Consider the following 20,567-nt stretch of genomic DNA (forward strand, 5'->3'; position numbering starts at 1 on the left):
GTCCACAATCTTCTCCCAGTGCCGTTATTTCTTCAAAAGCATGGGAGGAAACATTTCTCAGACTCCCAGAGAATTTTTTTGCTAGAACTTATCTCTTCATTCCTCTAAGGTAGTGGGATTTTTCTGGAATACGTTTATGTGGTGATATATTATATTCCACTTGCAGTTATTTGATTTTTTTTTTTTTCTCCTCAAAATTTGCCACATCTAAATTCGCTATGTCCGGTACCATTATTGCACCCATCGCGGTCCCCTTGATTTGTTGATAAAAGGTTTGTTGGAACAAGAAAAAGTTCTGTGCAAATGTGAAGGTTGTGAGCGTCATTATGAAAAAAACAGTGTTTCTGTTCTGCAAGGTATCTTCTACTATTTTTAAAGCATCTATCTGTGGGATATTCGTATATAGTGAATCTATGCCAAGAGTAACAAGGGTGAGATCAGAGAGGGAGACCATCACAGTGTGAAAGCATGTCAATCATGTCTGTGGAATCCGTTATATATGATTTAATTAGAAGGACATAAGGTCAGAGACGAAAATAGAAAGTGGGTCTAAGACAGATCCATTACCGGATACAATCGGTCTCCCAGCTGGGTGAAGACAAAGATTTGTGTATCTTCGACAGTGCATAAATGGTGGGTATCCTGGGGTACTTGACGGTTCTCTCCCCATGCACCTTCTCCCTCTCCTCAACACCATATCCATTTCTCATCACTCTCACTCATCCTGCAACAATTTTCCTTCCTTCCCTCCCCCCAACCCTACTCACAACTACTGTAATATGTACCATGTCACCTTCCCCTCCAGCGGGCAGCACCTTTCCTTCCCCTCCCCTTCTGCCAGGTCCAACAGCACCTCTTCTCCCTTCCCTTTCCTTCCCCCTTATCCAGCAGTACCTCTTCTCCCTTCCCCATGTCCAGCAGTACCTCTCCGCTCTCCTCTCCCTAGCGGCAGCTCACTGCGTGCTTTTAACTTCCCCACACAGCTGCCATCTGCGTTAGTTTAGCCGGCGATTCCATCAGACAGCCTCGGGACTTTGCTAGGCCGGCCTGCCTCCAATGAAAGAGGAAGTTGCATCATCAGACGCGGGCCAGCCTAGCAAAGGCCCTGAGGCTGCCTGATGGAACTGTGGCTAAACTAACACTAGTGGCAGCTGTGTGGGGAAGTTAAAAACACACATTAAGCTGCCGCTAGGGAGAGGAGAGGTCGTGCTGAGCCAGCGATATCATCAGGCTGCCTCGAGGCCTTTGCTAGGCTGGCCCGCCTCCGATGATGCCACTTCCTCTTTCATTGGAGGGAGGCAGGCCGGCTTACCAAAGGCTCGAGGCTGTCTGGTGGAATCGCCGGCTAAACTAACACTAGTGGTAGCTGTGTGGGGAAGTTAAAAGCACGCAGTGAGCTGCCGATGCTGTTCCGTGGGGGGAGGGAGGCTGGGGAGAGAAGACAAAGAAGGCGGGAGCTACGCGACGGCAGAAGGGAGGGAGACATACAGCACTGGCGCTGCATATACACGACGGCAGAAGGAAGTTGGGAGACATACAACGCTGGTGCTGTGCACCCCCCCCCCCCCCCCACAAGGGCTCACATACTCCTAGGGGTGTGCATACCGCATGTGGAGAAACACTGCTCTGAGCCGTTTACATTCAGGTACTCAAGCATATTTTCTGTCTGTCCCAGGATGCTCACAATCTGTCTAATGTACCTGGGACAACGGAGGATTACATGACTTGCCCAGGGTCACAAGGAGCAGTGTGGGGCTTGAAACCACAACCTCAGAGGAGCTTTAACCACTAGGCCACTCTTTCCTGAACACTGTGGGCTGCTTATCATGTCCAGATATTTTAAGATACCACAGGGCTTAAGGTTAATCTCACGGCATCCTTATACAAAGAACAATTCCAGGTCATCAGAGACAGACCAAATCAGTTCTGGTCTTACCCTTGCTTTTTGTATGACTTTGAATATCTCTCTAAGTAAAGAAAGAATTATACATCTTAGAGATGCACTGGGGAAAAAACCAAGGCTGATTCAGCCTGTCTCCGATTGATCTTGAGTCTTAGGGTAACCCTTTACACTTCTTGCAGCAGGGTCCCTCCCTGCCAGGAGTTCCCGCGTGATGTCACAAAGACACACAGCTGCATAGTGAGAGATCATGGGCCCCTCTTATGATGCCACAAGAGCTCCCTCCCCCAGTTGTTATGGTGCCTGGGTCCTTACAGCCTGAACTGGCTGGCTGGCTGGCAAAGCAGGTGCATCAATGATGATCCAGAGACAGGTATTCTGATCTTTGTGGGGGCGTGAGGGGGTCAGTGATTACCGGGGGAGTGTGTGGGGGTCTTTACTTTGTCTCTGCAGTAGTTATCTGGTCACTTTGGATGACTTAAGTCTAGGTCGGTCCACATCCCGCCCAAATACCGCCCTAACCACTCCTCCAGATACGCCCCCTTCAGCTCTGGACGCACAGCGGCATTCAGAGGCCTAAAAAGTCCCTTGATGCATCCAGAAATTTTGCTTGATTATCGGCACTTGGACGACCTGTTTTTTAGGTCATTCAAGTGCCGATTTGGGCGGTTATTTAGACGTGTTGAATTTTTGATTATTAGATTTCGGCACCTAAATTTTGAAACTACAGGCACACAATTTCAGGTGAAAATAGCTACCTAAAGAAATTTAGGTGCTCAGCTTTTAATGGATGTCAGCCTCTAATTGGGCAAAAAGCAAGCAGGGGTAAAAAGGAGGGGCAGGAGAGATGTAGAAAAAGGGAGGGACAGATGGAAGAATGTTGGTTAGGGTGACGGGACTAAATCGCGCGAGACAATGGTGCGCCGACAACTGAGCGCAGACAACTGAGCGCAAGGTTGATGGCGCGCCGAAGAAAAGCACTATTTTAAAGGGCTCCGACGGGGGGTGTGGGGGGGAAACCCCCCCACACACACACTTTACTTAACAGACATTGCGCTGGCGTTGTGGGAGGTTTGGGGGGTTGTAACCCCCCCATTATACTTAAAACTGAACTTTTTCCCTAAAAAACAGGCAAAAAGTTTGGTTTCAAGTATAATGAGGGGGGTTACAACCCCCCACAACGCCAGCGCAATGTCTGTTAAGTAAAATAGACGTTCCGAAAGGTGACGGGACTAAATCGCGCGAGACAATGGCACGCAGACAACTGAGCGCAAGGTTGACGGCGGGACGAAGAAAAGCACTATTTAAAGGGCTCCGATGGGGGGTGTTGGTGGGGAACCCCCCTATTTTACTTAACAGACATCGCGCTGGCGGTTTGGGGGGTTGTAACCCCCCTCATTATACTTGAAACCAAACTTTTTGCCTGTTTTTTAGGGAAAAAGTTCAGTTTTAAGTATAATGTGGGGGGTTACAACCCCCCAAACCCCCCACAATGCCAGTGCAATGTCTATTAAGTAAAGTGGGGGGGTTCCCCCCCACACCCCCCGTCGGAACCCTTTAAAATAGTGCTTTTCTTCGGCGCGCCGTCAACCTTGCGCTCAGTTGTCGGCGCGCCGTTGTCTCGCGCGATTTTGTCTATGAACCAATTGTTAGGTATGGTTGCTATCGATATAAATAAGAATCCACTTGCAACATAGCATCCCTTCTTCCTTCTGTTCTCTATTTCTCCCCCACCCCTCTTCCAATATGCTTTTTTTTTTTTCTCCCTTGGTTTTCTAACGGTATGGATTTCCTTTATTGGAACCATGAATCTGTAACAAAGTAAATTATTCCGCAAGAAGCTGAAAACTCTTCTTTTTGACAAGTTTATTAGGTTTTTATAAACCGCCTATCAAGATTATCTAAGCGGTTTTACAATCAGGTACTCAAGCATTTTCCCTATCTGTCCCGGTGGGCTCACAATCTATCTAACGTAGCTGGGGCTATGGAGGACCGAGTGACTTGCCCAGGGTCACAAGGAGCAGCATGGGGTTTGAACCCACAACCCCAGGGTGCTGAGGCTGTAGCTCCAACCACTGCGCCACACACACCTCCTGATAACAACCGATACTATTAGCCTATTTCCATCTCCCTCGGTTTAGACCACTCCTTCTTGTCCTCTCCTGTCACTTCCCTGCCTTCACTGCCCCCTCTTCCTTCTCTCCTTCCTTTTCAATGTAAGTCACCTGGAGCCTGCTTAGGTTAGTGCGACACACAAATGGAAGATTAGATTAGATAAATAAAAGTGTTAAAAAGTGTAAAATTCCTTGGCACCTCGTCTGAGGATGGCACAAGCTTCTGGCTTGCTCTATTTAATAAGCATTCTGAATCTCTTGGGTTTTTTTTCTCTCCGCACCTCCCTGGCAGGTAAAGAGAAAGCGGCCATCATCCCAGACTGAGACTGGGGGGAAGAAGGGCATAATCAGTCTTCCAGTCTGTAGCTCAGTGTCCATCCAGTCTTTTCCTGCTGAACTGGTGAGCAAAGAAAGTAGAGGTTTCAAGGTTTAGTAGTGTTTGATTAAATCGCTTATCAAGTGTTTCTAAGCAAAATACACCAATAAAAATATAAGAACATAAAGTATCATACAGCTTAAAAAAAAACAAAACTAATCTCAATAAAAACATTAAAACAAAACAGGTACATGTACTAACGAGGAACGGCTGGATAAGTTGCAGCTGTACTCACTCGAGGAACGCAGAGAGAGGGGTGACATGATCGAGACATTCATGTATCTCACGGGCCGCATCGAGGTGGAAGAAGATATCTTCTTTTTCAAAGGTCCCGCGGCAACAAGGGGGCATCCGTGGAAAATCAGGGGCGGGAAACTGCACGGGGACACCAGGAAATTCTTTTTCACTGAAAGGGTGGTTGATCGCTGGAATAGTCTTCCACTTCAGGTTATTGAGGCCAGCAGCGTGCCTGATTTTAAGGCCAAATGGGAAAGACACGTGGGATCTAGTCACAGAGAAAGGTAGGGGAGGGTCATTGGGGTGGGCAGACTAGATGGGCCGTTGCCCTTATCTGCCGTCTATTTCTATGTTTCTAACTGGTACGTAATGAAAGGGAGGCAGAACTACAATTTGTTATAGAAAAGAGAAAGATAACATATATGGAAGGCACAGTAGGGAGGGAGATTGGAAGAATGTGAAAGAGGGGAATTGTAATAGAGTTTTGGGGGAGTTACAGGTCAAAAGCATCTTTAAACAGAAAGCTTTTCAAGGAACTTTTAAAACGGGTAAGGTTTTCTTCCTCTCTAAGATATAATGGCGTGTTCGTGTTCCAAAGCCTAGGCGCGTTTACAGAGAAAATATCTTGTCTTCGAGTTCCTATTGTTTTCAGCAACGCAACTGTTAATAGGTTTTGATCCATAGACCGAAGAGTTCGGGGAGGGAAGTATATGGAAGGAGCAATTATCTATGAATTGTGGTTCTTTTGGAAGGAAGATTTTGAACGTGATCCTATGTTCGATCGGGAGCCAGTGGGATTTTTCTAATAATGGGGTTACGTGGTCATATTTCTTGGCGTTGTAGATAAGCTTGACAGCGGTATTGTGCACTATTTGTAGACGTTTTTTCTCTTTCTCTTCTGAGCATTCCTGCCTTTCTTAGTCCTTGAGCTGGAAGTCTTTCCATGTAATATTTTCCTACCGTAGTAGTCAGTTATATTTTCAATACTTTGGATACGTTTTCACTTAAAGGTAGCAAAAAGAACCAGGATTTCATGAAATAATTCCTCTTTCAGGAGAGTAGCTCTTAAATAATATTATAACATCGTGGCGTGAATTTCAAAAAATATGGGCCCGATATTCCGTTGCTGGTGATCAATATTTTTCTGACCACTACTGGCCGTACATGAAGAAGGACACGGTACTACTCAAAAGGGTCCAGAGAAGAGCGACTAAAATGATTAAGGGGCTGGAGGAGCTGCCGTACAGCGAGAGATTAGAGAAACTGGGCCTCTTCTCCCTCGAAAAGAGGAGACTGAGAGGGGACATGATCGAAACATTCAAGATACTGAAGGGGATAGACTTAGTAGATAAAGACAGGTTGTTCACCCTCTCCAAGGTAGGGAGAACGAGAGGACACTCTCTAAAGTTGAAAGGGAAAGATTCCGTACGAACGTAAGGAAGTTCTTCACTCAGAGAGTGGTGGAAAACTGGAATGCTCTTCCGGAGGCTGTTATAGGGGAAAACACCCTCCAGGGATTCAAGACAAAGTAGATAAAGACAGGTTGTTCACCCTCTCAAGGTAGGGAGAACGAGAGGACACTCACTAAAGTTAAAAGGGGATAGATTCCGTACGAACATAAGGAAGTTCTTCTTCACCCAGAGAGTGGTAGAAAACTGGGACGCTCTTCCGGAGTCTGTCGTAGGGGAAAACACCCTCCAGGGATTCAAGACAAAGTTGGACAAGTTCCTGCTCAACTGGAAAGTACGCAGGTGAGGCTGGGCTCATTTAAAGCACTGGTCTTTGACCTAGGGGACGCCGAGTGAGCGGACTGCTGGGCCCGATGGACCACTGGTCTAACTCAGCAGCGGCAATTCTTATGTTATTATTCCCAGAAATTCAATGCTAGGCCATGTCTAGGAACCGGTGTTGAATTTCCGGGTATAAAGAGCTAGCAAAAAAAAAAAAAAAAAAGTGAGATTCAGCACTTAAGCAGCTATGGCGAACCGCGTAAAGACAGGACCGACCTTTACGCAATCTTGTTTATGGAGCTGAATACCAGTCAAGGGGTCCTTTTACCAAGGCGCGCTATCTGATTTAGCACGCATGAATTGATTTAGCACACGCTAAAGATTAGTGCGCACTAAATGCTAAAGCGCCCATTATATTCTATGGGCGCCTTAGTATTTAGCGCGTCTTAGTAAAAGGATCTCCAAGTGCTGGCTCTGCTCCCACAACAGCCACTTTCATGTTGGATGCAAAGCGTACATTTTCAGCGGCACTATCCGGTTAAGTGCTCCTGAATCTGACCGGTGAACCACTGTGGCAGAGTGTCCTAGTGGGGCCGGCTAGCCTCGAGGAGCAGGCTGGCCTGAATTACTAGGAACAGCTAGCATCCATTATACCAGGGGTAGGGTACTCCGGTCCTCGAGAGCCGTATTCCAGTCGGGTTTTCAGGATTTCCCCAATGACTATGCATTGAAAGCAGTGCATGCACATAGATCTCATGCGTCTTCATCGGGGAAATCCTGAAAATCTGGCTGGAATACGGCTCTCGAGGACCGGAGTTCCCTACCCCTGCATTATACAAATACTGTTAACATTAATAAAGCGTTTTCTTTATTAGTTTGCCTCGCATAATACAAGAACGTCATTGTGGCTTACCTCGGCCAGGCTGTAGTGAACTATTCTATTTCCTTTAGCTTTCTCTCTCTTCAGAGAGCTCTTTCCTTGAGACCTCTCCGTTAACTGATTAAAACAGTGTATTGCAAACAGTGTGCCTGAGATTTCCGGTGTGCCGCGACACTCTAGCGAGGAGGAGAGTCATCCATGCCGGCTTATTGCCTACAGGATGTGCCTCTTGCAGCGATGACTCTCCTATTGGCCAAAATACAATATTTTCAGTGATGAGAAATATACTATTTTATGGGGTGTCAGAAAGACCTTTTGAAGTAAACTTCAAAACATTCTTAAGATCTTGATCTGTCTTGAGTTCACTTTAAGAATTGTTAGAATGTCTCCTATTGGCCGACATCTCTCCTCCTCTCTCCACACCTCCCGGATCCCTCCACCAAAGCAGGTCGCGGCCAGATGGGCCTTGGTGCACTTCTGGGTGCCTTCTGGCCAGGGTACTGGATTTAGTGTGCCGCTGGCTAGAAAGTTTGTAAGACATTGGATTAAAGTCTGGGCAGAAATACTCGTCCCTGAGTCCCGCCCCTCTGACTCAGCACTGTTGTAACCTCATGGCATTCTGGGACGTGTAGTTTCCTTTTTAACTGTCCAATGCTCTCTGCTGCTCTGGGATATAATAGCATTATGTAGGGAAAACCACTTGATCTGTCACAGCCACAAACAAGCAATTTAACCAGTCAGAAACTATTTCTAGCCGATTAAATCGCTTTTAATACAGACCCCTACATATTTTGGATGCTCCATAACCAAGAAATTAATTTTTGTCTCTTAAATATAAAAGCAATCAAACTACAGAGGACCATAAAAAACTTTGGTATGAATAGATCTATATTTATCCCAGGAAGACATTTTTTTTTTTGCATTTTTTTACTTTTAACAGTTTTTGCTTACTCTTTGATTTTTTTTTTTTTTAAAGGGGGTAATTCTGTAATTCGGCGTTACTAATTAAGAGCTCAAATTAAGCGAGCTGTAAAATTATTCCGTAAGAGCTCTTATACATTAAAGGCCATATTTTATAAATGACACCGCTTGGCACGGTTGTCAATCAACAGCATGGCACTACTTATAGAATCACGCCTAGCGGCAGCTAAGTAAACTTTGGCGTTGCTAGGCATCGTGAGGTAGGTGACAGTATATTAGCCAGACTTTATCAGGCCTAGTTTGCCAGTGCCTGTCTCTGATTCCTAAGTAAACCATGCCTCTTCTCCACCCCTAACCACAATTACTTTTCAGATAGGTCATAGAAACATAGAAATAGACGGCAGATAAGGGCCACGGCCCCTCAAGTCTGCCCACCCCAATAACCCTCCCCTACCTTTCTCTGTGAAGAGATCCCACGTGACGATCCCATTTTGTCTTAAAATCAGGGGATCGTCACGTGGGATCTCTTCACAGAGAAAGGTAGGGGAGGGTTATTGGGGCATCAGAGAGCACCTCCACTTAGGTGTCGCTAGGCGTCCTAAGTGTTTGGCGCCAAACTCTTAATTGTTCACCAGCTTTTTTGATTGGCTGAAAATTAGTCAGGTCAATTACCATTTTAATTAAAAATAAATTGCACTTCGATTCCAAAGTTATGCGTTGTTAGGCATCACCGACTATGGCGCTTAGCGTTGCTTAATGGAGGTGCTATTTATAGAATCTGACCCTAAGGGCTCCGTTTACTAAGGCGCACTAGTGGTTTTAGTGCGCGCTACAATAACTAGACGCTAACACCTCCATAGAGCTTGCGTTAGTATTTTTCGTTTAGCGCGTGGTTTGCACTTTAGTAAAAGGAGCCCTAAGTGTTCTTATAGAATACTAGCGTAAGTTGGCTTATCCCAGGACAAGCAGGCAGCATATTCTTGACTGATGGGTGACGGCACCGATGGAGCCCCGGTACGGACAATTTTAGAGTGATTGCACTCTAAGAACTTAGAAAGTTCTAGTTAGGCCGCACCGCGCGTGTGCGAGTGCCTTCCCGCCCGACGGAGGCGCGCGGTCCCCAGTTTCTTAGTTTCCGCGGAGCTAAGAAGACGCGTTCCTTTCAACGGCTGTTGAAAGGTTTTTTTGGTATCGCCTTCCCGCTCGCGAAAACCTCTGAGGAAATATTATTTCCTTCCTTTTCAAAGTGGTTTAGCCGGCTGTTGATGGGTTAAATCACTTGGTCAGGGCTAGCCACTAATATTCAGCGGCTTTTAACCAGCTAAGTGCCAGTGAATGTCATAGCTAGCGCCTCAATCAAAGCTGGCTATGCTGGGGGCGGAGTCCGCACAGACACTTAAGAGCTAATATTCAGCAACCAGAGATCGCATAAAAGTCTGTCCTATTTTTGTGCCGCTTAAGTGATGAATATCAATTTAAGTGGCTATGTCTTAGTCGGTTTGAAAACAACCAGATATTCAAACATGAAGGCCGCACAGATCCCGGCGCTGATGATCTGGAAATAATGCTATTGGTAGTGACTGCCCGATTGCTGAATATTGACCCCTATGCGTCTCATTTAGGCACTCTTGCTTATGCCATGCTCCTCCCCTTGTAAGTTCTAGAATACCATTACGCCAGTTTCTAGCGCTTACGCACATAACTGTAACAGTCATGCATTTAAGTGCTAGTATTCTGTGACTTAGTATGCAATTAGAACAGTGGTCTCAAACACGTGGCCCGGGGGCCACATGCGGCCCGCCAGGTCCTATTTTGAGGCCCTCGGTATGTTTATCATAATCACAAAAGTAAAATAAAAGTTTCTTGATCATAGGTCTCTTTAGTTATAAATTACAATATTATTATTAAGACTTAGCCAAAAGGAAAGATTTAAAATTATAAAGAGTTTTACCTCATGCAAAATTATCATTTCTTTAATAAGCATTAACTATTTTTTCTGAGGCCCTCCAAGCACCTACAAATCCAAAACGTGGCCCTGCAAAGAGTTTGAGTTTGAGACCACTGAATTAGAACTTAACTTTAGGCGACTGAGGGGGGGTTAGTGTTTTTAAGTCTCAAGATGGTCTTGTTTAGGAATGTACATTCATGAGCGCGCACTCAGTTCACATGGGCATCTAAAAACTTAAAGTGTGCACAAGCACTTTGTACGTTCATGTACCTCTGAATCAACATCTGGGAGAGAACTGAGCATGTGCAAGGTGCCAACATTGGCAGCTTGGAACACTGCCATACTTTTCTGAATGGAGTCAGCAGGCTGCTGAGTCTTCAGCCGGTGGGGGATCTCCATGAATGGCGTGCCACTGCTGGGTGGGCCGGAGGCAAAAGTGGAAGGACCTCTTGCTCTTTAGTAGGCTAGTCTGAACCCCTGCCTCTTTCTTTCTTTTTAATCTGAGATCAGTAGGGTGGGGTAAGGTTACAAAGTGTAAGATCCCAGGTATGTGATGATAGGCATTTTTAGGCGGGGGGGAATTCATCAAAGGGCGGTAAGTGTATTAGCACGCGCTAAACACTAAAAACACCAATAAGAATATAATGAGCGTCTTACGCATTTAGCATATGCTAACCCACAATGCCTTTTGATGAGTTCCCAACTTAATGCCGATTTACCGCCCACTCAAAAAAGCGGAATTGTTTTTGATTTCATGTGAGTTCCATCGGTGGTGGCAGGAAATGGGGGTGGTTATAGTTATGTTATCATGGGCACAGATTGGATGTAACTGATTGTGGTAGAGTGTATGAATCTGCAGTATTCACTTCTTCTTTAGCTAGAACACATCATCTCATATCTACCTGTTCGGGACGTGGTGACGCTGGGCGAGAGCTGTCGTTACTTCCACGAGGTCTGCGACAGTGAGGCCATCTGGAGGAGAATTTGTAAGAGAATGACGCCCCGTCTGAAGGAGGATGGGAGTGGGGTGCGGTCCTGGAAGAGAGCAGCCATCCTGAACCGTGAGTGCCAGTGACATGATGGGGATGGTAAACAAGACTAACCTCCTCTTTTACCAAGGCGTGCTAGCTGATTTAGCGCACGCTAAACGCTAATGCGTCCATATAATATAATGAATTAATTTATCAAGTCTATTTATTAAATCTTTCCCACTGTTACCATAAATATATTTTTATATTTTATAAATATGCTTATTCCCCACTCTTACAAAACATAAAACATTTCATTATACAACATCAAATTACTGCTTACCCTCAGTCCCTCAATGTCCAATCATTCCAAGCCCAGTCATTAGAAGTATCGCTGTTATTTTCATGCTACATAGACTTAACTCCTCCGATGATCACAAAATTGTGTCACTTTGAATTCATCTTTGATGACAAATTAATATTCACCCAGTCCAACACAATCTTGTGTTTCTCCACATAGGCGACCTCAAGAGCTGAAGCCGCTTCAGGTTTTCATACCACATAGCCACCAACAGATATTCTAAAGTTATAGCCCCCTTCCCAGAGACTTAGATAGAGCAGGTAACAAAAATTACGGAGAAAAGACCTCAGTGTTTCCAGAGAACAAACTCCAGAAACTACTATGGCAAATGCAAATTTATCATAGATAACACATGCTTGGTCAGAGAAAACTCCGTTGAAATTAATAAATATAATTCATAAACTTCAAAATTTTCAAAGTCTTCAAAATAGTTTAAATAGAGTCAAAAACCTGCACTTATCTTAGGTATCCTCTGATATAGGCAAGATCACCGCAGCCACAGTGAAAAAACTCCCGGTGCTGCTTTCTTTCAATATAGCTTTTGAATCACTCGGGAATAAGCATTCCCGACAGGCCCTGTTTCGCGATCAAGCTGCATCAAGGAATTTCTAAGAACAAAAAAAGAATTCACAGTCAATTCCTTGTTTAAAACATCAAAGTTATTCAAACCTGAAAAACAGTGATTCAAAAGCATTCACCTTTACACAACGAGCTCCTGCTTCAAAGATCTTAAAACATAGAAACATAGAAATAGACGGCAGATAAGGGCCAAGGCCCATCTAGTCTGCCCACCCCAATGACCCTCCCCTACCTTTCTCTGTGAATAGATCCCACGTGGCGACTCGGCGTCTGACTCAGCTGTAAAGGGATATGGCTTGATGTATAGCCAATCATTTTTGTCACCTGCTCTATCTAAGTCTCTGGGAAGGGGCTATAACTTTAGAATATCTGTTGGTGGCTATACTTTATTTTTTGATATTCTGCTTGTATTTGAGTGGGTTTTTTTTTGTCTACAATAAAAATACCATTTCACCACCTTAACAATCATACTATTCATTTTGTTACTACCAGTTACTTTGTCATACAATAACAACTTTAGAAATACCCGTCATCCTATGTATTTATCATAAAGCATAGAATATAATGGGCGCATTAGCATTTAGCACTTACTAAATCAGTTAGCGTACCTTAGTAAAAGGCCCCCTAAAAATGTTATAATTCCTTTGTATCGCTCCATGTTGCGACCTCATCTTGAGTATTACATTCAGTTCTTGTCGCCACATCTCAAAAAAAAATATAACGGAACCAGAAAAAGTTCAAAGAAGAGCGACCAAGATGATAAAGGAGATGGAACTCTCATTTGAGGAAAGACTAAAAAGGTTAGGGCTCTTCAGCTTGGAAAAGAGACGGCTGAGGGGAGATAGGATTGAAGTCTACAAAATCCTGAGTGGAGTAGAACGGGTACAAGTGGATTGATTTTTTTGCTCCGTCAAAAATGACAAAGACTAGGAGACACTCAATGAAATTACAGGGAGAAACTTTTAAAACCAATAGGAGGACTTATTTTTTCACTCAGAGAATAGTTAAGCTCTGGAACGCGTTGCTAGAGGATGTGGTAAGAATGGTTAATGTAGCTGGTTTTAAAATGGTTTGGACACGTTCCTGGAGGAAAAGTCCATAGTCTGCTATTGAGACAGACATGGGGGAAGCCACTGCTTGCCCTGGATCAGTACCATAAAATGTAGCTACTACATTCCCCCTTCCATATTTGGGGGGGGGTAGTGGCACAGCCCCCCCTTCATGAATAAGATAAATTTGCATATAATGTTAAGGCCATCTCTGACCCACCCCCACCTCGTTCTTGCCTCCTGGACCTCTCCATACTCTACTTTTAAAGCCTGGTGGTCTAATGGTGAAGCGGGGCAGGAGCAAACTTCCTACCCTCCTGCCCCCTAGAGAGCTGCAACAAAAATGTTTGCCTTGAGTTCTCACTGTAGCCTTGTGATAACACGGTGAACTCACAACAGCCATTATTGTTTGTGGCTCCTCGTAGAGAAGGAGTGTAGGAAGATGGCTCCTGCCCCACTTCACCGCTAGACCACCAGGTAAGTAAGATGTGGAGAAATCCGGGAGGCAGGAGGGAGGCAGGGTGGTTTAGACTCACGAATAACCAAATTCAAGAGTCCTAAACCTGTGAATAACGAGGGGGGGAGTGTATTTAGGTTTTTGCCCGGTACGCGTAACTTGGAATGGTCACCATGAGGATGGGATACTGGGCTTGATGGACCATTGGTCTGACCCAGTAAGGCTATTCTTATGTTCTTAAGAGAAAAAAATGAGTTCCGGTTAACAGAGAGTCTACTGTATCTTTTATATTTTTGTTATAACTATAGATGTGTTTGGTTCATAGACAATCCCGCGAAAGACAAAGGCGCGTGCCGATGACTGAGTGCAAGACGGAGGCGCGCACCAAAGAAAATTACAGTTTAGGTGCTCCGACGGGGGTTTTTGTTGGGGAGCCCCCCCTCCAGTTTACTTAATAGAGATCGTGCCGGCGTTGTGGGGGGTTTGGGGGGTTGTAACCCTCCACATTTTACTGTAAACTTAACTTTTTCCCTAAAAACAGGGAAAAAGTGAAGTTTTCAGTAAAATGTGGGGGGTTACAACCCCCCACACCCCCCACAACGCCGCGCGATCTCTATTAAGTAAAGTGGGGGGTTCCCCCCCCCCCCCCCCCCCCCGTCGGAGTCGTAAAAACAGTAATTTTGTGCGGCACACACCTCCGCGCTGCGCTCAATTGTCTGGGCGCGTCTTTGTCCCGGCGCGCTTTTGACCTGACACCGATGTGTTTGTAAGTCACCTGATTCCCTTTTCCGTTTTAGTAACCAGGAGCAGTGGCGTAGCGAGGTTGAGTGGCGCCACCTTACTACACCACTGTCCAGGAGTAGCTGGCATAAGCATTAGTGCCTAATTTTGGAGGCAGGAACTAGTGCTATGTGCTTTCTGTAAAGGCACTCAGCCCGGAGCGCCCTTTATAAAATAGTGCATAGCACTGATTTTTGAGCACCATTTACTGAAACTGGCCCAATATGTACATTCAAACTACAACAGATGTTTCAGTCTACTCACGTCACTGGGCACGTGGAAGAGAGTGTGTAGGATTGGGGATTTGAGTCACTTGCTGATGTACATCCAAAAAACAAGGAAAGCAAAGACCCCCCCCCCCCCTCCACGGTAAACAAACAACAGTGGAAAAGTGGGGAAGGAACTGTACAGCACATCAACCAGAGACAGTAAACTAAAATGTATTAAAACAAATAAAACCAAACCATAACTATAGAGATTCTACAAAGGACGTCAATGGGCCCCAAATTAATTTAAAATTTTCATTATTCCCTAATACGGCAGCATTCATTTTCTCATCAGATAATATGCACATCCAGTGGGGGGAGGGATGGGAGGTAAATAAGATTGGAAAATGGTTGGAAAGGTTTTGGCGGGTGAGGGGAGGGTATTAAGAAGTATGAATTTTTGAGAATTTTAAGTAATTGTAAAATGATTCATTTACTCTGTATTTCACTTATTGTATATGTTTTAAAAAAAATATTACATATGTTATGGTAAGGGTGGGAGGGAAGGGGCTAAATTTTATGTATTACTGTTAAATATGAAAGAAATTCAAGTGATGTACTTCATTTCAATTGTCAATTTATTGATACACTTGTTGTAAGATGTAAAAATGAATAAAGATTATGAAAAAAAACAACCCCAAAACCCAAATAAAAACAGTCTGTATTGCGTTTTGGATCAAAGTAGCAAGACCAGTCAATATTACAGACCCCAAACGGATAAATGGTCCATGTTTCGGCTCTAAAGAACAAATAATAATGAAACAAATTTCAATTTATCCGTTTGGGGTCTGGGCAAATTGCAGCTCTATACTCTAGAGGAGCGCAGGGAAAGGGGTGACATGATTGAGACATTTAAATACGTCACAGGTCGTGTCGAGATGGAAAACGACATATTCTTTCCCATGGGACCCTCGGTCACAAGGGGGCACCCGCTTAAACTCAGAGGAGGGAAATTTAGTGGTGACGCCAGGAAGTACTTCTTCACGGAAAGGGTGGTGGATCATTGGAACAAACTTCCGAGGCAGGTGATCATGGCCGCCAGCGTGCTCGACTTTAAGAATAGATGGGACATCCACGTGGGATCCCTACGAGGGTCGAGCTAAGGAACTAAGTCATCAGCACTCAGACTTAATGGGGTGGGTCAGTAGAGTGGGCAGACTTGATGGGCTGTGGCCCTTTTCTGCCGTCACCTTTCTATGTTTCTATGTTTCTATAGACTGGTCTTACTACTTTGATCCAAAACGCAATACAGACTGTTTTTATTTGTTTTAATAAATTTTAATTTACTGTCTCTGGTTGATGTGTACAGTTTCAAGTTTATTAGGATTTTATATACCGCCTATCAAGGTTATCTAAGCGGTTTTTACAATCAGGTACTCAAGCATTTTCCCTCTCTGTCCCGGTGGGCTCACAATCTATCTAACGTACCTGGGGCTATGGAGGATTAAGTGACTTGCCCAGGGTCACAAGGAGCAGTGCGGGATTTGAACCCACAACCCCAGGGTGCGGAGGCTGTAGCTTCAACCCCCGCGCCACACACTCCTCCCCCACTTTTTCACTTTAGTCACTTGGTGATGCCATGTCCCCTAGGACAATTTAGTCCAATCATACCTTCCTACTGCCCCTTCCCCACCGCATATAAGGACTTGTAAGTCTGGTTTCTAAGTTAAAAGCAGAGACTACATCTCCAGGCATGCAACAGGGTAAAATTAAGAATGGATCGGCCTGTGTACGATGGCAGAGAGCTACGTCATCTAGTTAGTCTAAGAAATGCATTAATGCTCAGGTTCTCTGCTTATTTTTGAGAACAGACACCAAAGGCTTGTATTTCCAATCCTTCAGAGGCAGGCGGCGAATCCTTAGCAAAACAGTGACTCCTCACCTCTCCCACGGCTACCAGAAATTCCTGGCCACCAAGGATCATCTGTTCATCCTGGACTACACAGGCACCCTCTTCTTCTTGAAGAACGCCCTGGTCTCCACACTGGGGCAGATTCAGTGGAAGCGGGCATGCCGCTGCTTTACCCTCTGCAAGAATGTGAAGGATGTGAGTAGCCTTCATTACTTGTGTCCTGTTACAGAAATCTGCCCTGTATGGCATGGCATTTCTAGGGCAAATTGTATATCTGGAGATCATTAGGGGCAGGCTGATCCATGTCTGGTTTTACCCCCAGTATATCCCTGGAATTGTAGTTGCTGCTTAGTCATCTTGGAATGATAAGACCAGACCTATATTGGGGTTAAAACCAAGTAGTGTCAGCCCATACCTGATGACCAATCTTGGCAGGTCTAAAAGAGCACTTAAACAGTAGAAATATTCAACCTGTACTTGTTTAAAATGGTAATTTCCTTATTCCCCTGCAAGACCAGTCCAGACTTGGAGATGGTGCTGGATATAAATAGTTTTAAAATAAATACAGTAAGTGGGATATGTCCTTCAACCAGCAAATGGAGGCATAGAACGCTTGACAATTCAGTGATGTCATCAGTGAAAGGTGTGATGCCGCCCTGGACCTTGCCAGTATTTCACTGTTGGAATGGTGCAACAGGATTTCAAAACAGGACTGACTCCATGGCGCTATCTGTGCCTTAATCTAGGCTAAAACACGGTTTTGTATCTGATTTGGCTGAGCTAAAAAAACAGAGAACTACAATGATATAACCTACTGAAACCCAAGTTTACCTTTCCCAGACAGTAGTTCACAGGTTGCTGTGAAGACTACCTTTAATGCTGTGCTTCTACAACCTCTTTCATAGATCCAGGCTTACTGAGGATTAGACACTAGGCCAGCATTCCTCCCCTCAAGGGTCACCTGTGGAGTCTAATCTCTTAAGAAAGTCCTCAGAGTTCACTCTCAAATTAAGAGGCTGAAACCAGCCAGAGGTTTCTCCTCAAGGCCTGCTTTTAGGTTAGGGTGAGAAGATTCACACCCCCTGTGAAGTATAGAGTGCTTGGCCTGATTCATAGAAACATGACGGCAGATAAAGGCCAAAATGGCCCATCTAGTCTGCCCATCCGCAGTAACCATTACCTCTTTCTCTCTCCGAGAGATCCCACATGCCTATCCCAGGCCCTTTTGAATTCAGACACAGTCTCTGTCTCCAACACCTCTTTCGGGAGACTGTTCCATACATCTACCACCCTTTCTGTAAAAAACAGTATTTCCTCAGATTACTCTGGAGCCTATCACCTCTTAACTTCATCCTATGCCTTCTCATTGCAGAGTTTCCTTTCAAATGAAAGCGACTTGACTCATGTGCATTTACATTAAGTAGGTATTTAAATGTTTCTATCATATCTCCCTTCTCCTGCCTTTCCTCCAAAGTATACAGATTGAGATCTTTAAGTCTGTCCCCATACACCTTATGATGAAGACCACATACCATTTTAGTAGCCTTACTCTGGACCGACTCCATCCTTTTTATATCTTTTTGAAGGTGCGGCCTCTAGAATTGTACACGATATTCTAAATGAGGTTTCACCAGAGTCTTATACAGAGGCATCAATACCTCCTTTTTCCTACTGGTCATACCTCTCCCTATGCAACCTAGCATCCTTCTAGCTTTCGCTGTCACCTTTTTAACCTGTTTGGCCACCTTAAGATCATCACATATAATCACACCCAAGTCCTGCTCTTCTGTCATGCACATAAGCTCTTCACTCCCTAATCTGTATCGTTCCCTTGTGTTTTTGCAGCCCAAATGCATGATCTTGCATTTCTTAGCATTAAATTTTAGCTGCCAAATTTTAGACCATTCAAGCTTCATCAGGTCTTTCTTCATGTTATTCATACCATCCTGGGTGTTTACTCTATTGCAGATTTTGGAATCATCCGCAAAGAGGCAAATCTTACCCGACAACCCTTCAGCAATATCATTTATAAAAATGTTAAAAAGAACAGGCCCAAGAACAGAACCTTGAGGCACACCACTGGTAACATCCCTTTTCTCAGAGCAATCTCCATTGATCACTACCCTCTGTTGCCTTCTACTCAACCAGTTCTTGACCCAGCCCATCACTTTGGGACCCATCCCGAGGGCACTCAGTTTATTTATCAGACATCTGTGTGGAACACTGTCAAAGGCTTTGCTAAAATCTAAATACACCACATCTAGTACACATCCTCTATCCAATTCTGACAAGGCCTGACCTCTAGTGAATTCATGTTGCCTCCGGTCCTATAATCCACAGGATTCCAGAAACTTGACCATTCTCTGTTCTAAAAGTGTTTCCATTAATTTACTTACCACAGAAGTCAGACTTACTGGCCTGTAATTCCCTACTTCTTCCTTACTTCCACTTTTGTAGCGAGGGACCACATCCACCCTTCTCCAGTCCTCTTGTACCACTCCTGACTCTAGATTCTCGTTGAAAAGATCAGTGTTGTCTACTGTAATTCTTGGAGTGTAGCATGGGTCAGTTGAGGATCCTAGCCAAAGGAATTTGGTTTTGTTCTTATTTATTTTGAGGCAGTGGATTGAGGTCCAGTTTTCTATAATGTGGACACATTTTTTGATAGTGGTGAGGGTATTGACTAATACAGCTGTTACAGGTAGTGTGATCGTTATGTTGTCTGCATAGGTGAAATGTTTTATTCATGCAAGATCTAGGTTAGCTCCCAAGGATCACATCAGAAGGATGAACACTGAAGGTGAAAGTGGGGATCCTTGGGGGGCCCCACTGGGAGGGTGCCAGCTGTTAGAAAGTTCACCATCCATCCATACAGCATAGTGCCAAATGGTTAGGAAGCCTTGGAACCAGGAGAAGACTGGGCCGCTAAATCCGAAATCACTGAAGATCTCGGATATTTGATTGAAGTCTACTAGGTCGAATAAACTGCTTAAGTCAAATTGGATTTTGATGGCGCTGTGACTCTTGCTTAGTGGTTCTATGACATATGTGACCACCGTCTCAGTACTAAGATTTTTCCTGAATCATGATTGTGAAGGGTGGAGGATATTGAAGAGTTGTAAGTAGCATTTGAGTTGTTCTATGACACATCCTTCCATCGTTTTGATAAATAGGGGGATGGAAACTACTGGTCAATAATTGGTCATATCAGAGGGGTTAAGTTTTAGGTTCTTGAGAATGGGCGTTAAGATAATTCCTCCTCTTGATTAGGGGAAAAGGTCAATTTTTAGGTGACAGTTGAACCATTGGGTTATTTTTCCTGTGGTTGTTGGGTTGGCTGCTTTGATCAGGTAAGGTGGGCAGGTTTTGAGGCTGCAGTATGCTTTGGAGTATTTTAGGAGAAGCCATTCTGCGTCTTTGACTTTAATCTCTTCAAAATCATTCCTAATATTTCCATATGTGATTTTGTTGCAGTGGGTTTAGCTGGACTGATAGGGGATAGCTGGTTTCATGTGGATTGAATCTTTGTTTTAAAATAGCTCAAATTTTTCCAGGTCTTGCTCAGAAAACCCAGAGACAAAGGAAAAAATTATTGGTCTTGAGGCCAAGAGTCCTTGCTCTGGGGGCCACATTTCTTGTTAAATTTCCTGCAAAATGTTATCTATCTTATCAAAATAAGAATTTTCTTTTCTTTGAGCCTAAACAACTTATAGAATTTATTGGGTCAAAGGAAAAGGTGGTAACCATGCCTATGTATGACCTTCCATCCGGCTGTAGGACATGATATGAGTGGATGTTAATTTCTATTCTTGATCTCTTATGTTGTGGGCTAAATAAGAGTTAAACATTTTATCCTTATTTTTTTGTTTAATGCTTAGATTTCTTTGATCTGTATCAAGTAGTGAAATGCTTGTATGTAAAGTTGAAAATCTTATTAAAAACGTTAGCTCGGTCTGGGGCTGTTGGAATAGAGGAGTTATCGTAATTTGGGACCTTGTGTTGGTTAGATTATCTAATATCGAGAACAGTTTGTTGATTTTAAAATGATCTTCTGTGTTGATCTGTTTAGAGGTCGTACTCTTCCTTCTTTTGGTGTCAGTAATGATTTAGATGCTAGGATTTTCTGGCACCACTTAGGCCCTCTTTTAC

The 20,567-nt window shown here is 44.2% G+C and overlaps 1 protein-coding gene across 1 annotated transcript in view; it reads left to right on the forward strand.

The window, feature by feature from the left end:
* The first annotated feature begins 2,196 nt into the window (after nt 1-2,196).
* Nucleotides 2,197-20,567, forward strand: part of FBXO24 (F-box protein 24) — a 47,942-nt gene continuing 29,571 nt past the window's right edge. The window contains exons 1-3 of the mRNA XM_033923387.1: nt 2,197-2,247; nt 10,984-11,167; nt 16,378-16,613. Coding sequence (XP_033779278.1) covers nt 2,197-2,247; nt 10,984-11,167; nt 16,378-16,613 — 471 coding nt within the window. The remainder of the gene's footprint in view (nt 2,248-10,983; nt 11,168-16,377; nt 16,614-20,567) is intronic.

This window comes from Geotrypetes seraphini, chromosome 16, assembly GCF_902459505.1.
Source record: "Geotrypetes seraphini chromosome 16, aGeoSer1.1, whole genome shotgun sequence".
NCBI lineage: Eukaryota > Metazoa > Chordata > Amphibia > Gymnophiona > Dermophiidae > Geotrypetes > Geotrypetes seraphini.